At 37.0% G+C, this 17,957-nt stretch overlaps 2 protein-coding genes across 5 annotated transcripts in view; one reads left to right on the top strand and one right to left on the bottom strand.

Annotated features, from left to right (window-relative positions):
* The window catches only part of LOC134527972 (rap guanine nucleotide exchange factor 6-like), a 760,364-nt gene that overhangs the window by 202,516 nt on the left and 539,891 nt on the right, over positions 1–17,957 (bottom strand). The gene's annotated exons all lie outside the window — the stretch shown is intronic.
* On the top strand, positions 636–7,698 carry LOC134527949 (uncharacterized). Of its 4 annotated transcripts, XM_063361038.1 has the most exons (6): positions 650–1,366; positions 1,896–2,038; positions 3,403–3,612; positions 3,736–4,007; positions 5,196–5,332; positions 6,780–7,696. In XM_063361038.1, exons 1-6 carry the CDS (start codon positions 1,143–1,145, stop codon positions 7,003–7,005), a joined length of 1,212 nt encoding a protein of 403 aa, XP_063217108.1. In that variant the 5' UTR covers positions 650–1,142; the 3' UTR covers positions 7,006–7,696. The 4 variants fall into 4 exon arrangements, 3 of the variants coding, with proteins under 3 accessions (XP_063217107.1, XP_063217109.1, XP_063217108.1); XM_063361037.1 differs by having other exon boundaries at positions 636–1,366; positions 3,403–4,007; positions 6,780–7,698; XR_010074322.1 differs by having other exon boundaries at positions 642–1,366; positions 3,403–4,007; positions 5,196–5,627; positions 6,780–7,698.

The following is a 17,957-nucleotide window of genomic DNA, read 5'->3' as shown; positions in this document are numbered from 1 at the left end:
AAAATTAAAAAGTCTTAACGGTTTTTGGTTCAACTACAAACACTCAACAGAGTACAAGCATACCTGATATAAAACTAACTCACTCTACGTGGACCGACAGGGAGTTTCCACTGTTCTCTCGAGAGCAGCTGGCATTTCGCTAGTCTCGAACAAGTCTTCCCGCTTATTCACACCTCGCGGCACGAGTCCACCGCAGTCACACCTCGCAGCACGAGTCCTCCCGCAGTCACAACTCGCGGCGCGAGTCCTCCGCAGTCACACCTCGCAGCACGAGTCCTCCCGCAGCCACGTCTCGAGTCCTGCGCAGTCACAGCTCGCACCAAGAGTCCTCCGCAGTCACACCTCGCAGCACGAGTCCTCCCGCAGTCACGTCTCGGCACGAGACTTCCTGCAAACGCCGCGGTATATCAGAGCAGTCATCTTCCCGACACGAATGAATCATTGAATTCAATGCGTGATATCTGGTGGTCACGCTGGTACTCATTCGCTTACTTGGTTTAGTCTCATCCTCCCCCGCTGCGTCTATAGTCCATCCACGGTAACCTCCTACTTTTTTAAACGAACCTTTGAAAAAACACACCAGGATGCAGCATGTTTGGTTCGTTTGCAAAAATACTTTCCATCATATGCATATTAAACATGCATTAACACTAAATTACCGTATAATGATGTTAAATAAAATTTTACAAAAAAAGTAACTATCTATGTACAATATTATTAATATTAATGATCTCGCATGTGTGTAAATGAAACAGTGAGAGAAGTGGTGTGTTGGCAATGATTAGAACGAAATAGTTCCATAGCCAAAATATATATTTTTTGACTTTCCGCGTGTATTTAAGAATTTGTTTGGGTATTTGTTAAGTTTGAACATTTTTTTAAATCTCTGGTGAAATAAAAACGTTATGTTAACGGTAAAAAAATATTACGTGCCGAAACCGTGGTCGCGCATTAATAATGTTAATAGTCACTTGTTTGTTTTCTCTTTCAGCCGTTTGTCTGCAGTCTGCAGTCTGTACGCCATATTGCAGTGTGTTTTAATATATTACTGACCGTGAAATAACGTACAGTTTGTGTTTCAGGATTTTGTGTTAATATTGTGTATTTTAACTTTGTTATATTATTTATTATCTACTATTGTAATGATGGAATTTGTTATCGTTTTGATATTTTGTGTGGTTCTTGTGATTGCTGTAATGGTAATTGGTTCCGGGATGGGGAAAGCTACTTCGTCGCAGCGTCAGATGGACATCATTAACGTCGCTCAGAACTTATATGTTTTAATTAGAAAAGGCGACTTGAAGAAATGTGACGTTACGCAGACGACCGCGTTTCTTCTCAACATCGCAAAGTCAACTGTTCTCAAGTAAGTAGGCTTTTTTCGTATTCATGCACGTAAAAAAAATATCGACTGTGTCCTAAGTATTGTCGGCCTGTGTTTTAACTCACGAGTTTTTTTGTGTTTTATTTCCAATTTATATTTTTTGGTGTGAGACAACACCGCCATGTGGCGTCTCTGTTGAAAAGTTAACCTAAAATCATATTAGGCCTACTCAGGTCCTAACAATAACAATATAGGCACTTTCAAGTATTTTTATGGGTGTGATACACGTTTGTTTATAACGATGTTTATAAACTTTATGATAGGTTTAACTATAACATAAGGGAGTGATTTTATAATTTGCATTTAATTAGTTTTTCATCTGTTTGGGAGATCACAAAATAAATAAAAAAACACTTCATTAATTTCGTGGACAAAGTCTGTCATGTTTCCATTTAGTGACCACAAAGCAAATATTTGTGACAAAATGCCATATTTGGAACACTGCCTAACTGCGTATTGTGAACGGGTCCCCGGAAGTGTTATGACAAATGTTTTTTTTTTTTTTGGTTAGGTACTACAAGAAAGACATTGAAGAAGTTTCAACACCAGGAAAAAAGAGGAAAAAAAGGCCACAGGAAGGAAAGTCACTTGACACAGTCGACAATTTCACAGTAAATGCAATCAGGAATGCAATTTACAGGATGTACGCTGAAGGTAAAAATTTGATACTGAAGAGTAGTTTCAATATCACTGGGGTAGGCCCTACTTAATTGTATTCATTTCATATATCCATATGCAGATTGACCGGTTCAGTTTTTTTCCGATATCATCTGTCCTTTAAAAATACTTAACATTTTTGGGTGGTTTGTTAGGTTTCTTTATTGATATGGTATTGATATATAGAATATTGTGCAACATATGAAATAGGTACACGTCCTTTTAAGGTTAGGTTAAAGATAGAAAGAAAATTGTTACATTCTAAAACTACAAGTAATGTTTATATCGTTATACACAGTATACATATTAAATAACCTCAACTTTTATGATGTATCAGAAGGTTAAATAATGACTATTTCCAGTATCAATAATATCCAGTTGTGCGCTTTAGCAGTAATTGGTTACAAATTAGTGAGTTGTGGTCTAAGCAAGCATGGTTATTAAAAAAAAATTGGGATACTTAATTGGCTAAATTGTACTGTGTGGCAGGGTCCAGTACAATATATATTCTATTGCAAAATAGTGTCATGCCCTGCCTAACCCTTTAGAAAATATAGGGGTATTGTTATTTTATAAACAATAGGCCTACTTCATTGTAATGAAGTATCATATGAAAACACAACTTAGCCAGACAAACTGTGTGTTAGTGTATGAAGTAACAGAAGGTTATAAAACAGTAAAAGTTTAGTATCGCGTATCCGATTCGATACATTGATCCTGATCGCATGATCCTGCAAATATTGATCCTGTGATTGATGATGCTTGCTTTTCTAATTTATTACGTTTAAAAATCCTGTACAAAACCAAAACTAAAAACCTGTGATGTAGTAATGAGTTATGATTTAAAGTTGAATAATAATGAAAATATATATGTTTTATTAAACTTATGATAATTATTCTTGCTATACCACAATATTTGATTATGTTCAGGATCTTTGATCTGAATAAATGAAAAAAAGCATGCACCACACGATCAATAGGATGTACAGGTTCATGCATAAAGATCTAGGGATCACATGGGATACACGATACAAAACATTTACCTACAACACAGTGTAGAGCTTGTAACTTATTGATTGCTAAATTGAATGCTGAAATACTAATGTTTTACACAACTTCAATACAAACGCGCAATATAATCGTCATATCATTGCAGACAAAAATACTGCAATGTAGAATTCCTCTAAGCAAACTACAAAATTTAAATTAATTTAAAAGTATTTTTGAAATGTAAGTTTATTAAAACTATTTAATAAATGTAAATTGTGCACTTAAATTATCTTCTACGGGGTTGTGGTTTCGCTTAGTTTTGTGTACCTCTGTTATTTCATGTATTGTTAATGTATGCAATAAATTTACAGGTTTGAATGTTACAGTCGACACCATTTTGAAAGAAATCAGGGAAAGACAAATAGATTATTATGGTGGAAGATCGAGTCTTCATAAATTGTTAAAGAAGATGGGATTTTCATGGACAACTGTTGATGGACGAAAAGCTTTGATAGAGAATGAAAACATAGAATTGCAGCGAATAGATTTCTTGAGAAAGTATAAAGAAGAAAAAGAAAGAGGTGCCAATTTCATATTTGTTGATGAAACATGGATTTTCCAGAGAGGCAAGGCATTAATTTATTTGAAAATTTGTTCTGTGGTCCAATACAAAGTATTTCATTTCCATTTCATATATTTTTCAGGAACTGTATCAAAGTCATGGCAGGACAAGAGTCTACAATCTGCGAAGAGACGTACTGTTGGAGATGGTAAAAGGTTTATTGTTGTTAATGCTGGAGGGCGCACTGGCTTTGTGCCAGGAGCAGGATTACTTTTTGTTTCAGGTCAGAAGACTGCAGACTACCATGGCGAGATGAATGGGGAAACTTTCTTGATGTGGTTTGAAGACATGTTGGTGCATCTTGAGGAACCCAGTGTCATCATAATGGACAATGCTTCATATCACAGCACCCAGGTATGTGCAATGGTAAAGCAGTGTCTTTTTATTGCTCAAATTGTAATGTGAAAAATTTACATGTGTTTATTATTGTGTATAAGTACGAATATTCGAGACTAATACATTTTGCCAGCAATAATTGTTATCTTAATAGTATGCCTACACTACATTTTTATAAACTATAATGTTTGAGCTGAAATTGAATACACACACACACACACACACACATATATATATATATATATATATATATATATATAATGTAATTGAATTACATTGTAGTGCAAACTAATTTAGTAGAGGGTTTGAAATACCAAATAAAAATTTTTTATTGCAAACAGCATTTGAAAATGACATAATTACTTGTTTGGTAAAAGGACCCACTTTATGAATGCTCTGTTGCCCTACTAAATAAATTAAAATAATATTTTCAAAAAAATTTCTAGTCACTAAACTAACATGCTTTGTTAAATTTAGAAATTCATTACGACAATATGCCAAAACACATGTTTGCTTTGCATAAGTACAGTAGAACCCTGTTATAATTTGTTTTTAAGGGGCTACAAGAAAAAAAAACATAAGCAGGAAATTCAATTTAGTACTTTTTAGTGTGGATTTATTGCCAATGGACTCAACAAGCTGCATAAAGATATATTTGATGCTCCAATTTGCTTGTAGCAAGCCAAAAACAATTTTTCTTTAACATCATGGTGCTTCCAGCTTCTATCTGCTTTGTCTTTACTTACACATTGTCTCATTGCTGTAAAATTGTCATAATTCACGACAGTGTTTACAGTGGAAATGCTTAAGTCCAGTTCTTTTGCCACTTGAACATGTGATTTAAGTGAATACATTTGAAAACACACAGAATGGCTAAAAATTTATGAATTTATTTGTTTTCCAAGGGTGTCAACAGGCAGTTAACTGCTAACATACACATATACATAGACAGTATAGACAAAGGCTTTTAATTTTTTTCGTCTTCTAAAATTTTATGAAGTGAACATTACAAGCACGAAACGCATAATTTGTGAAACATTATATCCAGGAATTAAAAACATTGTCCTTATAGGGAAAATATTGGACTTGAAAAATAATACATTATAGGCAGGAAAACTTTATAAGCAGTAAAATTGTAACAGGGTTCTACTGTCATGAATTCTTATCAGCTACTTGAGTATTTAGTTAAATGTTGGCATAACGTAGGTTGAGAAAACACCTACAACGAACTGGACCAAGGCTGCACTGATCGCGTGGCTGGAGAAGAATGGGATAAAACATGAAAATAATTTGTTGAAAGTGGAGCTGCTGAGAATAGCTAAACAAAACAAGCCCCGAATACGGTATATTATTTCGTTTTTTTCACAGCATTTCTTTAAAAGTGAGATAGTTGCAAAAAATTACGTATACACCTTGTTCTAACACACTTTTCAGATATGAGGTAGACGAGTTGGCTCGTAACTATGGCCACGAAATTCTACGACTCCCACCCTATCACTGCCACTATAATGCAATCGAACTAGTTTGGGCTCAATGTAAACACCATTACAATAGTAACGTGGGGCGGGCCAAGAGATTTGACAATGATGCAGTTGCAGCCATCTGGAAAGAGGCTCTTGATGCTTCCACACCAGAGAGGTATTTTCATGTTGCATGACCAATGGGGTATTCCTTTTGAAGTAGAAATTGTTTTATTTTCCTGTAGAACATTCCTCAAGCTTCAGCAAAACCCTTACCATACATTTTTACATAATACGTAAGTATTGTTGCCTAGCAGCCTGGTCCTACCATTCCTTTTGATAACTTTGTGTGCTAGTGTGTGTATAGTGTGATTATCATTTTGTGTATATTCATATACCAGTAATACAGTTTTAAAACAATTGGTAAAAATAAGTGGTTTGAATTTGTGTAGTTGTCGTTTTGAAAATGTGTTGCATGTATGTGTTTGTGTTCGTGTTTGTGTTTGTGTTTGTAATTTTATTCCCATGTGATTCATACATATCTGTGTAGTTTCTAGATCTAACAGTGGTGACTTATTTGCAAGGTTTTTTTTTTTGTAATTGCAGTCCATTTGCAATTGTTTCATTTCCATAAATAGTTTTGTATTTATTAGTAATTGTGATATTACTTTCTGTTATGCTTAATCTTGTGTCAATGACTTTAAAGTTATGGTGGGTTCAGTGCTGTAGGCAGATTTCAATATTCAGATAAAATTTCAACGTAGAGAATTTTGAATATTTTCATCTAGCGAACTTGAATAGATATTTACACGTGTAGTTCTTGCACATTAGTATTTTCAAAAGTTATGTTATTATAGTGAAATACATATACAGTAAATCATCAAAACTATTCAAAAAATTAAATTTTCGCTATATCTCACTGTTTTTGTCTGGGACAAATTTTAACCAAAAACAAACACAAAACTTATGAAATAAATATTTTATCATATGCATTCTAAGCCTTTATTGATAACATATATAATATTTACAGCTTTATTATATCTTGAATAAACCACTATAATTTTTTTTTTCAGATAACATAAAACAAAACATGTTACTTCAAGTATTAAATAATAGCTTTGATAGTTGAGGAAAACACATTAAATGAGTTTTGTTGTGTTTAAAAATAGTTTCTTGTGGAGTGAGTTCAAAATTGTATGTAATAAAGAGCATGCCATGCATTGTTTACTATGCCGTTTTGACAGAAACAAACATATTTTGTTATAGAGTGGTTTTTGCTATAAACAGGTCATTTATATAGAGGTTTTACTGTATACATTAATTTTTTTAGATGGGCGAGGTGTGTGGATCACGTGGAGAAGCTAATTCAAGCAGACTGGGAGAGAGAAGTCCACATAGACAGCGGCACCATTCCTCCACTCATCATCCACCTCGGCGAGGATAGTTCAAGTGAAGACAGTGACAGCGAAGAATTTGAGGTTACGACACAGCAAGTAGATGGAGACAGTGAAGTACTGGCAGTTCCTCTTGATGATTTACCCGGGTGTTCTTATTGAGGTCTGTATGTAATAAACACCTGGGCAACTGTAAGTATTGGGGTTTGAAACATTTTTTTTTTCTTTTATGCATTCCCATTAAGTATGTTGATTACTGGAACTTTATGTATTAACTTTATATTACACGTATTATGAAATTAATAATAAATTTCATTTCTGGATTCGTATAGGTGTATGTGAAACATTTTATTTTGTTGTGTGTCTTCATTTTTCAGTGAACTTACTTGGAAAACAAAAAGCCAGTCCCCATCCAGGGCCACAAATAAATAATGCATATAAGTGGTATAGAAATTACTGTCAATTCTTCACCACAATTTTACTGTTCATAAAATTATGATTTTGTCTAATAAGTATACTCAGGAAAATGTATATAACCATATTTTTATTTGTGGCCTTAACCGGCAAAATGGTAGGGGTTTATTAAATAAAAGAAGAAAATTCATTTTTAAATGTTTTCATCTGAATTTGTTAATTTTATTAAACCTTCAATCCTTAGTCTTTTCCAGATTGCTTAGATGGACAGCCATATGTATAATTTACAATACTTTTTTTTTCAGATGCAGAAAACTGTGTTGAACTGTACTAAATGATGATATTTATTGCTTACATAAATGTTGTAAATTTATATATTCTCCTAAAAATTTACTTTAAATTATATGTTATTTCTTTAGCTAAACAAACTTATTTTTTTAATATTTTTACCATTGGGTATCATAAATAATGTTATGAACATATACATGTATACTTAGATCATATTCAAATTACTTATATATATATATACATACATACACACATTGTTTTGACAGCTGGTGATTGTAAACAAACCATTTGACATTTGTCACATGGCAATGTTTTTGTTTACATACGGCGGAAGGATACATAGTGACATTAAAGTAGATCCGGTGAAAAGCAGGGCTTCAGAAAAGTAGGAGGTTACCGTGGATGGACTATAAAAGTTAACTCTTAACTTTACTTACCTTCGACCTAAGGTTCTTCGTGGCTGTCATCGCCGAAGTGTGAAACTAAAACGAAGCGAAGTTAGGGAGGGCGTTTTATCTCAGACTCCGGAATGAATAATTAATTCAAAAGCCCGACGTTTGATATCAGAGTCAGAACTCCCATCTGGTGAGTCAGAGGTCGTGGATTCCACGCGCTTGGAAAATTTCCCTGGCGGTTTTAGGAATTTCGTACTGCGGAAAGTGATTAAGTCACCTTGCCATGAAAACGCGTAACTGGGATCACCACGCTCGTAATCCAGCAAAAAGGAATGATCATCATAATTTCAACATATTTTTAATCCTGCTGTCTTTGGGTTGCTCTAGTGTCCAAAAAAAAAATTTCATTTTTATGACTCTAATTTGTATTTTCTTGATGTACAACCAAAACTTTCTCAAGATAGTAATTCACCACAAAGATGGAATATGACTTTAAAAACTACGTTAGGGTTTTTTTTTTTGGGGGGGGGGGGGGAGGGGATCAAGACTATATACACTCAGCAGCACAAAAATCGCACCTGTTGAAATATCTTATCCAAAGTTTGAAAAGTGACTAAAACAACTTTAAAAAATTAATAAATGGTATGCATTTTTGTTCATCAGTTTTGAGGTCTGGACTTTCCAATGGATAACAGATAATATTCCTTACAGTTAATACGCTGCGGGAACGAGCCTTGTCATGCATTAATGTGAACCCATCACCACAGGGATAGGATCTCATCACAGGGATACAAGCAAAAAATATATACATATACTTAGTATCATATTTACAGACTGATTTATGTTGTTTTGGCAAAAACAAATATACTTATAATCAGTGTCATAATATGTGTTTTAAAATCGATATGGCTCAGGTGGTGGCCTGGCCACGTCTGTATGATTAAATGGTAAGAGTGTGTGTGTGTGTGTGTGTGTGTGTGGGTGTGTGTGTGTGTTGGTGTGTGTGTGTGTGTGTGTGAAGATGATTTTTTTTTCATATATTTATTGCACCATAAATGGTACACGCCTAAAACTTTGGCAGAGTTGGGTTTGCATCGTGGGAACAGTTTGAACTGATTTGTTTCACGAAAATGGCTGTTTTTTTTTACGACGAAGATTCTAATCCATCATCAGAAGTTATCAAACACCATTTCCACGATGTTTTTTTTTTTGCGGAACAATATGGCGATAGCGATGTTAAAAAGTGACCTCAACTACGCCGCATCATGCTGTCTCCTGACAATCCCTGGTAAAACTTTTGGGAACTGTCCAATTTGAGGCAAGTCACATGAACAACTGACTTTAACACAGCACTGAAGCGCGTATTAATAGGAACGGAAAAAAAATTAGCGATTTAGATTACCTACAAAATAGACTACACAGTTCTCTGTACACTCGGGAAAATATCGCCAGTTCATTGGTTGTTGACCCTGAGTCGTCTCGACGAGTTTGCCTCCGGTTCGATGATAATTTGGTCAAGGGGTTCTCAATGGCCCAGGCGTCGTTGTGAACCGTGAGCCATTAGCGGAAGCGGCTTAAAGGTACGTATGTTTGAGTTTTGGCCTATCACTACACGAATCCGCGAAATGTTCAGTTCTCTCCGCAGTCCGAGCAAGCCGCGCGGCAGTGGCCGAGGTCCTCGGTAACCGGTCGGGAGTCGACTCCACCCTCGCTCGTGAGCTCAGCGCTCGGCCCTGGCGATGGACTCAGCGGAGACCCTCCCTCCCCGCCCCCCTGTCCAACCACCACCCTCAGCCCGACAAGCGCCCGCTGGGGCCAAGGATCTCCGTGGGAGGATCTCGCATTCTCTCATGAAACCCGGACTGCGTCAACTGCCGGGGGAAGCTCTCGCTAAATTTATAACACCGTCAGTAAACAATGCTACTGACATCCGTCATGAAATGAGTACAGGCAAATCAAGGAAAAAAGAAAAAAAAAACTGTTTTTTGATGTTGCGTTGAACCCTATTATGAAATTTAGGGCTTTTCTTGGGGTTTTCTTCGTATCGGTAGTATAGTGTAAACCTAAGTAAAATGAATCACAAAAAAGAAACAGAAAGGTTAATTTTCGGTCTTTAGCACAGCTATAGTCATTTCGAAGCTACACAAAATAAGGAAATCTCAAATGTTTTTTTTTTATGGATCTCGTATCCTTTTGCGCCATTCCGTAAAAATTATCGTGTATGAACTCTAATTCTAAAAAGTGCTTAGGCTTTTACGTTGGAAGGTTTTGCAGAAAGACTTGAGTCGACTAGACTCCCAACATTAAAGCGGGATTCGCTAGGAACTTGGGTCAATGCTTGGGTATGGACTAATTCATTTAAATAATACGTCACCCAATGCCAACTTACAAGCTCGAACAACTACCGAATTATTTTCTAGCACACGGGAAAGGTGACCCATTTCACACGCACGTTGCAACACAAATATAAGTCAAAATCATGGGGTAATATTCCTTACCCTTATAGAATGATAAATCGTTCGAACCAAGCGTTCACAGGTCTGAACAGCTGCATGGCATGGTGTCAACCTATGAAGGTATTCCACGAAAAATACATCCGATCCCGCTTGACCTTGTGATGGGGACCTATGTCGTACACACCAGTGTTTCAATCTCCATTAAAAAAAAAGAATGATTTATCAAACCTTTATGCATATAATCCAATTAGTTTGATTTTTGTTATTTTACAAGTAAGTTATTTTTCGTCTATAGCGAGCTGTTCAGAGACGTGCACTCACTATACGGTGAAACTTAGAAAGGAATCGTTTATGCCATATGCCAGGAAACAATCACGATTAGGAGCCAACGCAGAATTTTTTATTTGGGGGGGGGGGAGAGGGAGAGGGAGAGGGAGAGGGAGAGGGAGAGAGAGAGAGAGAGAAAGAGATAGAGAGAGAGCGAAAGAGATAACAAATAATTTCCCCGCTGTTTTTTTTAATTCCATCAATTTGTTTGTGATAATAATAAATATTTTTGTATGTTTCCGTGTTGCATACGAGCCCTAATATTTTGTTCTTTGAATGCAACCTTTTTTTATATAGTAGTATTTCTTTCTTTTCTATGTTAACTGTGTTTGTTTTACAATGAGACTGATGGCAATAATATCAGCATTATCCCTTCATATTTTCTTTGTGTTTTCTTTTTAAGTTCGTCTATGTATTTATTTTAAATTTGTATAGAACTAGCCTGTTTTGGATCATGCCTGTAGACCGAACTCTGAAATGCCGCGATCGCTGACAGCACATCTGATTGATATCTCGCTGGTCCCCTGTTGCCTTCGTGGTGTGGAAATGAAGACACACCTCTGGATACCGGAAGGGAAATTTGCGTTATTTTATTTCTCGGCATGGTAAATAAAATCGGGACAACTACGCCAAATTGGCGGACATTAGTCCTGTGTTATCGATATGTTTAAAATTATTTTGTTCAGTGAAGGGAAAGAAGTAAAGGGTAAATTGGGGAGGGGATACATTGTTTCCTGGGTATTCAGCATCCCAAATGTTTCAATTATTATTATTTTTTTGGGTTTAATGCAGCCCTGAGGCGTGCCCAGGATTAACTTCGGGGGGGGGGGGGGGGCAGATAGTCTGGACATAGTATAATACCTGTTCATTACTTCAGATGTATTACCCAGTGCATATTTTACCCTTCTGGTGGGAGGGGGAATTGCCACCGAACCCCGCTCTAAATCCGCCACTTATGTAGCCTAAGCATTCGTGTGTTCTTCGCTAACAGTAAAAGCTTATGTTTGAGGAACTATCGGACACATTTGCAGGGATTTCAGTTCTCACCGGTGACTAGAGACACGGTCATTCTTCTTTCCTGCAGGTTTGGCGCAGGCAGCAGATGGTTTAACTAACACCTTACACAGTCACAGGAAGATGCAATGTCACTTGAAGGCGGGACAAGCGATAATTAAGTCATGTGATGGTATAATTTGAGAAAAATGTAGCCCAAATAAATTGTACTTGGTACAATAAACTATTTTGGCTTTACAGATTTGTCTGCGTATATTGTACCGACGTTTTGTTCTGCATTGCAGCAGCCATCTTCAGGGTTGAGATGTCAAACTGATTTCTCAAAACCTGAAGATGCGTGCTTCAATGCAGAGGCGAAACATCGGTACAATCTACCACTTTGACGCGGATCAACCTCCAAAGCTAAGATAGATTATTAGGAGCTATTCACACCGATTGGCGCGTTTGAGCCTGCAGTGTCTCGAGGGTGCGATTTCCGACGCGTTTCGGCTGAACGCGCCACCCGGTCAGTGCATTGGTGTATACGTCCGTGATCACACCGGCGCGTTTGGTTCAAGCCACTTCCTGCCATGTATCTGTTTATTTGGGATCTTGTTAATTGTTTATTTTAGAAGTGCAGGACAGAATTGTAATCTGGGACGTGAGTGCAAAGCAATATTCGGAAAAGTTGTTTAGTTTTTATTTTTTTAAATTTTACTGTAAATCGCGTAAAATATCTCTTTTGTAAAATGGTCGCTTGTGATCGGTTGAATCCGATACCTTCTTTCTCTCGATACATGGCATTTGGCAGGAATAATTTCGTGAATGGAATGGGAAATGTGTAACCACGGTGCTGCCATTAAGTACTAACGGTTTAATAAATTTTAATAAATTCCTCGTTGGAAATCTGGTCCAAGACTGGGGTTTAGTATTTTATCAAGTCGTTTTCACTTTTATCGGCGCCGTTACATTATATAGTTTAAAATTTCGGTATGCAAATGGTATGACTAAATAGTCGTCGTAGCTGCTCCAACAACGAATTCTAGCGGTGGGTGCGGAAATTGCGAGTGTTTCACGTCCATAAATTTAGTTGAAAACAAAATTAGCGTATATTTATTACGTTCGTCATTATTTTAAATAATTCTGAGTTAAATTTAATGTCCAACTTTAGTATTGTAAGTGTATTTGCAACACGAGAAACCATGCGAATTTGATTGTTACGGAGGTTAGATGTTACACACGGTTTCTTTCACTGTAGCAACGACACTAACAATCCATATCCAGTTTCACACGGTTGAGAATGTGGCGGAGCAGCGCGTTCGGAGTGGCTTGAAACGATTCTCGCGTTGTTTTCCTGAGGAGCCACTCAACCGCGCTGTGGCGTGTTCCGAGTGGCCCTCTGTAAGGGGAGCCTTGGACCATGGTCGCGAAAGCCTACAATCTACTCTATTTTCTAAATAGCAAAGCACTGCGTGCAGGCATGCGACAGGTTCGGAGACCGTGCTGAGACCCTGAGTCTTCCGCGGTAGTCCACGGAAAGTGATTTTGGTACAAAACAAGCTGACTTGAACACACCTAAGCCTCCGTCAAAGTTTAAATCCTGTCCGTAAAATAAAAAATGAGCACTCCGGAAAAAAAATGGAAAGATATTGTACAAAGTAGGGCAGAAAAGAAAATGCCGCCGTGGTTAAGGTGTAATCCGCTGAAGGGTCGCGCAGTACCTCGCCAACACAGACTCCATAAATAACTCCAGCCAACCGCCGCAGTTTGCTCCGCACAAAGACTCCAGTTCGTGGCTTACCAAGTCAAGTCCCCCTCCTTTCCTGTACCCCCCTCCCTCTTTTGCTAACTGGCGGGAATTTCATCTCGCAGAGCTCTTCATTAGACGCCAGCTTCATACTTGAGCAGGGACAGCCCGTGCCCTAATAAGGCACCAGACAACCCAATTACCATTGTTCGTGCTAGCCTTTGCTACCCGAAACATTATGCACACACAGTGAAAAGTAAAACTCGAAAACTGCTAACTTACCATGTATTAAACGTGGCATGTTTGGACTTGCAACTTTCCATTAAAAAACCAGTATTAAGTGTATGTTTTCCTAAGAATTTTTTTCTAATAATCTCATTGCACTCTAATAGCATTGTTTGTTAAGGCCATGTTAGTTTTACAAATTGGATGATTTGAGTTTCCATCAAATATTTTGCGTAAGGCCGAGTTCTAAAATATGTTGGAGGTTGGATGCAATAAACCAATCAAAATCGTTCCTATTTAAAACGGAAATGAAATCCGTTCACGTCACAACAAATATTTAAAATGACATAAAACACATGGGCAATTAGAAGAGGGTATAAAAGTGAAATAACTAATATAATGTTAATATGAATGTCGTATGCGTAATAGTTTATGAGTAAAAAGAAAACTTTTTTCTATAACATTAAACATACGCTTAACGTTTATTTTTATTATGTAACGAATAATATTGTGAGTTAAATTTATACATGTTTAAAAATTCTAAAAATGCAGAAAAAGTATAACATGTTACAAAATCCCAACCAGCACTGTTAAGCTTTATTTATTTTCAAAATGAGATTAAAACTGAAAAGTTGAGACAGCTCAGACAAAAAAAAAATCTTTGATAGTGTGACATGATTTAAAACACGTATGAGGTGATCTAGCCAAATTTATTTGATGGAGAAAATTGGAAGCCATTTTCCGTCTAATACGAGACAAATATTTGTCAGTGTGATAGGCCCTTTTCTGTGTACAATTTATTTTCGAATTTTTAAGCTTGCAAATTATGTGTTTTTCACGAAAGAAATACTTCTAATTGAAATTCCCGCTGAAACGCTTCACTTCAACATGGCGGCGCTGTGACGTAGTTCAGCGGTAGAGCGCTACCCTCTGCCGGTCCCGTCAGGTGGCCACAAAGAGTAATGAGCGTATGTACAAAAACCAAGGCTCTTTACTCCTTGACATCGATGCTGGGAATTTTAGAAATCAATGTTTGTAAGACTCAAGTTTTGAATTCTCGCCATGACCGTTGGGACATTATCAGTAGCGGATCCAGAGGGGGGGGGGGGCTAAGGGGCTCAAGCCCCCCCCCCCCCAAAAGCATCTGGGTCCACTATTGTTTTAGTGTTTGCCTTGATAAAGCCTAGCCTCAGCTGGGTCAAGCCCCTCCCAAACCAAAATCCTGGATCCCCCACTGGACATTATTGCTGTAAAAATACCATTTTAATGTAATACTTTAATCACATTGCTTACAAAATAACTCAGAAAATTTGTAAATAACAAAATAATTATAAATTCGTCAGAAATAGGGCTAGGGCTGCAAATAATTCAAGATATTCGATGCATGCCTAACTAGTTTAATTTATGATTTGTCAATTTTCGTTTTATATTTTACTCGCTATAGTTCGCGTACTTCAGAATACAGATTATTTTTGTCTATGCGTCATTTTATTCAAAAACTCACCCTGTAAATAAACTCCCTCTCAAAAAAATTTGACATGCAAACACACCTTGTATCACTTTGTTTCTTGCTGACAAATGACGTTGACTCGTTTTAACGAATAGCACTTAGGAGTATTTTCACAAAAACGCGCAGCATTTATCAGTATATTCACAACTGAATTGGAACATAGATTTAAAACAATAAAAGTTCCTATTTTACATTCAACAATTCGTTTAAACTTTTTTAACTATCTGTAAAACGTATTTCAATAAAATGTTAAGGTTTTTTTTAATTCAAAAATCTCGTGAATCAAAAGTGCAAACTGAAATAAAATATTTGGTTTATTTGCGATCATTATTGAACTTAGTAACTCCATAGAACAAATATATTTTTTAAAATTCAAAGTGAATGTACAAATAAATTAAAACATTTCGATTAAGTATAAAATCAAAGACTAAACAGACAGTTAAAAAAACTTCAAGAAAATCAAATGCCTTTATTGGGGGGGGGGGGGGAAAACTACGGATTTAATCGTCCATGGAGTGGGATCCTGTTCCAAAAATGAATTTTCTGTGGTTAGCAATCGGATTTATAAACAAACCGTAGATGCAAAGGTTAATAATATTCACTATAGCCAAACATGTTTTGCTATACAGAAGGGATAGGGGTAGGGGTCGTTCTCATTGTGACTTCAAGCATTAGCGTGGCAAACATTGCAACACCCACTCACTACCTTCGTACCTCATTGGAAAAATAACTGACGTGGGGGTAAATCAAGGCAGACGTGCTGCAAGCGACGAAAGGTGAGGATCGAGCACACTAAACTAGCAGGTAGCCCCAGCATCATCTAGCGTGCATGAGCACACGAGCTAACCAAGTCGTGCCGACCAGTTCACTGCCTGCTGATTAATACCTCCGTGCTAATTCGCCATGTAGCGGAACCACCAATTGGCTGCAACGCTCGAAAGGGAGGGGAGAATCCAAGGTTGCTTCTCTGCTCCATGATCAACCCGCGCTCATTAGCAACACTCGATACCAGGAGGAATAATTACAATAAATTAAATTATTATATTAAATTTTAAAATACATAAAACCCTCCATCGCATTAAAAAAAAATATAGTGCAAGAGGATTTAATTTATGTCCATCAAAATCAACCATATAAAAGGACGTATGCGCAATTTAAAAAAAATAATAATAATTTGATAGGTAAGCCCTGCAGGTAAATATTCCAAACACATACCAAATTCAATTGTAATATAGGAACACTAATAAAATTCTTATACCTATTCAGTGTTGCCGAAATGCATGCTTAACTGACACAGAAGTACTCAGACAAATTTTAAGGCAGTGTCAGGACTCGTTGCAAGATCACTCGAGGCGCGAACGCTGACCTCAGTCACAAGATGGCGGAGGTGCATGTCGTTTGCTGTAAGTGAAAGGAAAAGGCCGCGCAGCACAGTATTCGTATCGACAACGCTATCCGAATATGCGAGAGCCTCAACTTCAGACGCTTGAGTTTGCGACCCCATGTTCTAATAAAAAAATTAATTTTCTCTGTATGCCTGACCTTCTCTTAAATTTTGTATAATGACTTTTGAACCTATTTATACGGTGAAGTTAGAGAAAAGTGTGCTCGAGTGTCGTTATTGTGTTCCACAAAATCATCGCATTTCAGAGTGATTGGATAAACACACGACAATACAGGTAGAGGAAAACTTTTTTCAGGGATTCTATATTTTTATGCTCTTCGATGACGTCACCTGAAATGATTTCCCCCATACACTATTATTAATTCAACATAATTATTTTACTGTCGGTATAATGGTTAGGGGAACAAATAATGTAATTAATTTTATAGTTTCTTTAGGTTTTTTTTTTTCCAAACTCGACGTAAAGAAAATTTAAAGCTACGAAATAAAGGAAAACGTAAAAATTCGTTGGCTATCGCCGAGGCAAACCGGGCACATGTCGGGAGTTTCGCTTTGAAGAGGGCGTGGCGGGCGTTGCTGTTGGCATGTGGGTTTTCTCGGGGTTCTCCCGTATCTTCCACACATACACACACGTTACGTCACTGCTTTACTTTAGGGCGATGACACATAGGGACGGCAGACTCCTGCAAGAGACCAATCACAAGTCTGCGTGTTTAATCTCAGCTGCAATTGCAATACTGATAGTTAATAATACCAATGAAATTTTTGTGGAATCCTGACGCTATTAGAACGACATTCAGTAATTACACAGCATGAAATATTTACAACATATTTGAACTTTTCAAAGGCTTCAGCAGCAGCTTCAGATTCCCATCTCAAGATTCATCTTCATGAGTAGGAAAAAAAATTCGGAAGTTTAGTAATCAGGTTTAAATCGAATAAAATTCGGAATATAAACTCAAAGCGTTGTAAATTGTCGATGGTGTACGTTGTCGGCTTTTAAAATGCATTGAACTTGAAGGACCTGAGCTTAAGCACACAACCAAGAAAAAGGATGCCAGTTGTAAAATAGTTAGCGTAACGCAAACAACACAGTCCTAAGACAGGAGCGAATTATACCCGCAAGAGCATCGTTTCGGTTGGCGAGGATACCACGTAATGTTGAACACGGAAATGGGGGTGAGAGGGTTAAAATAAAACTTACAAGCTTCGTAGCTAACAAACCTGGAATCACTAATCTCTCATAAAAATTGCGTTACAATTTCGAACATGTTTAAAAAAACATTACTGGAGGCGGTGATTCATTAAAAAAAAAAACCTTCCCTACCCCCGCATGTTTTTTTTTCAAAACCCT

This window comes from Bacillus rossius, chromosome 1 (genome assembly GCF_032445375.1).
Source record: "Bacillus rossius redtenbacheri isolate Brsri chromosome 1, Brsri_v3, whole genome shotgun sequence".
In the NCBI taxonomy this organism is placed as follows: Eukaryota; Metazoa; Arthropoda; class Insecta; order Phasmatodea; family Bacillidae; genus Bacillus; species Bacillus rossius.
The sequence above is the reverse complement of the archived record's forward strand: the minus strand, read 5'-3'. Positions and strand labels throughout refer to the sequence as shown.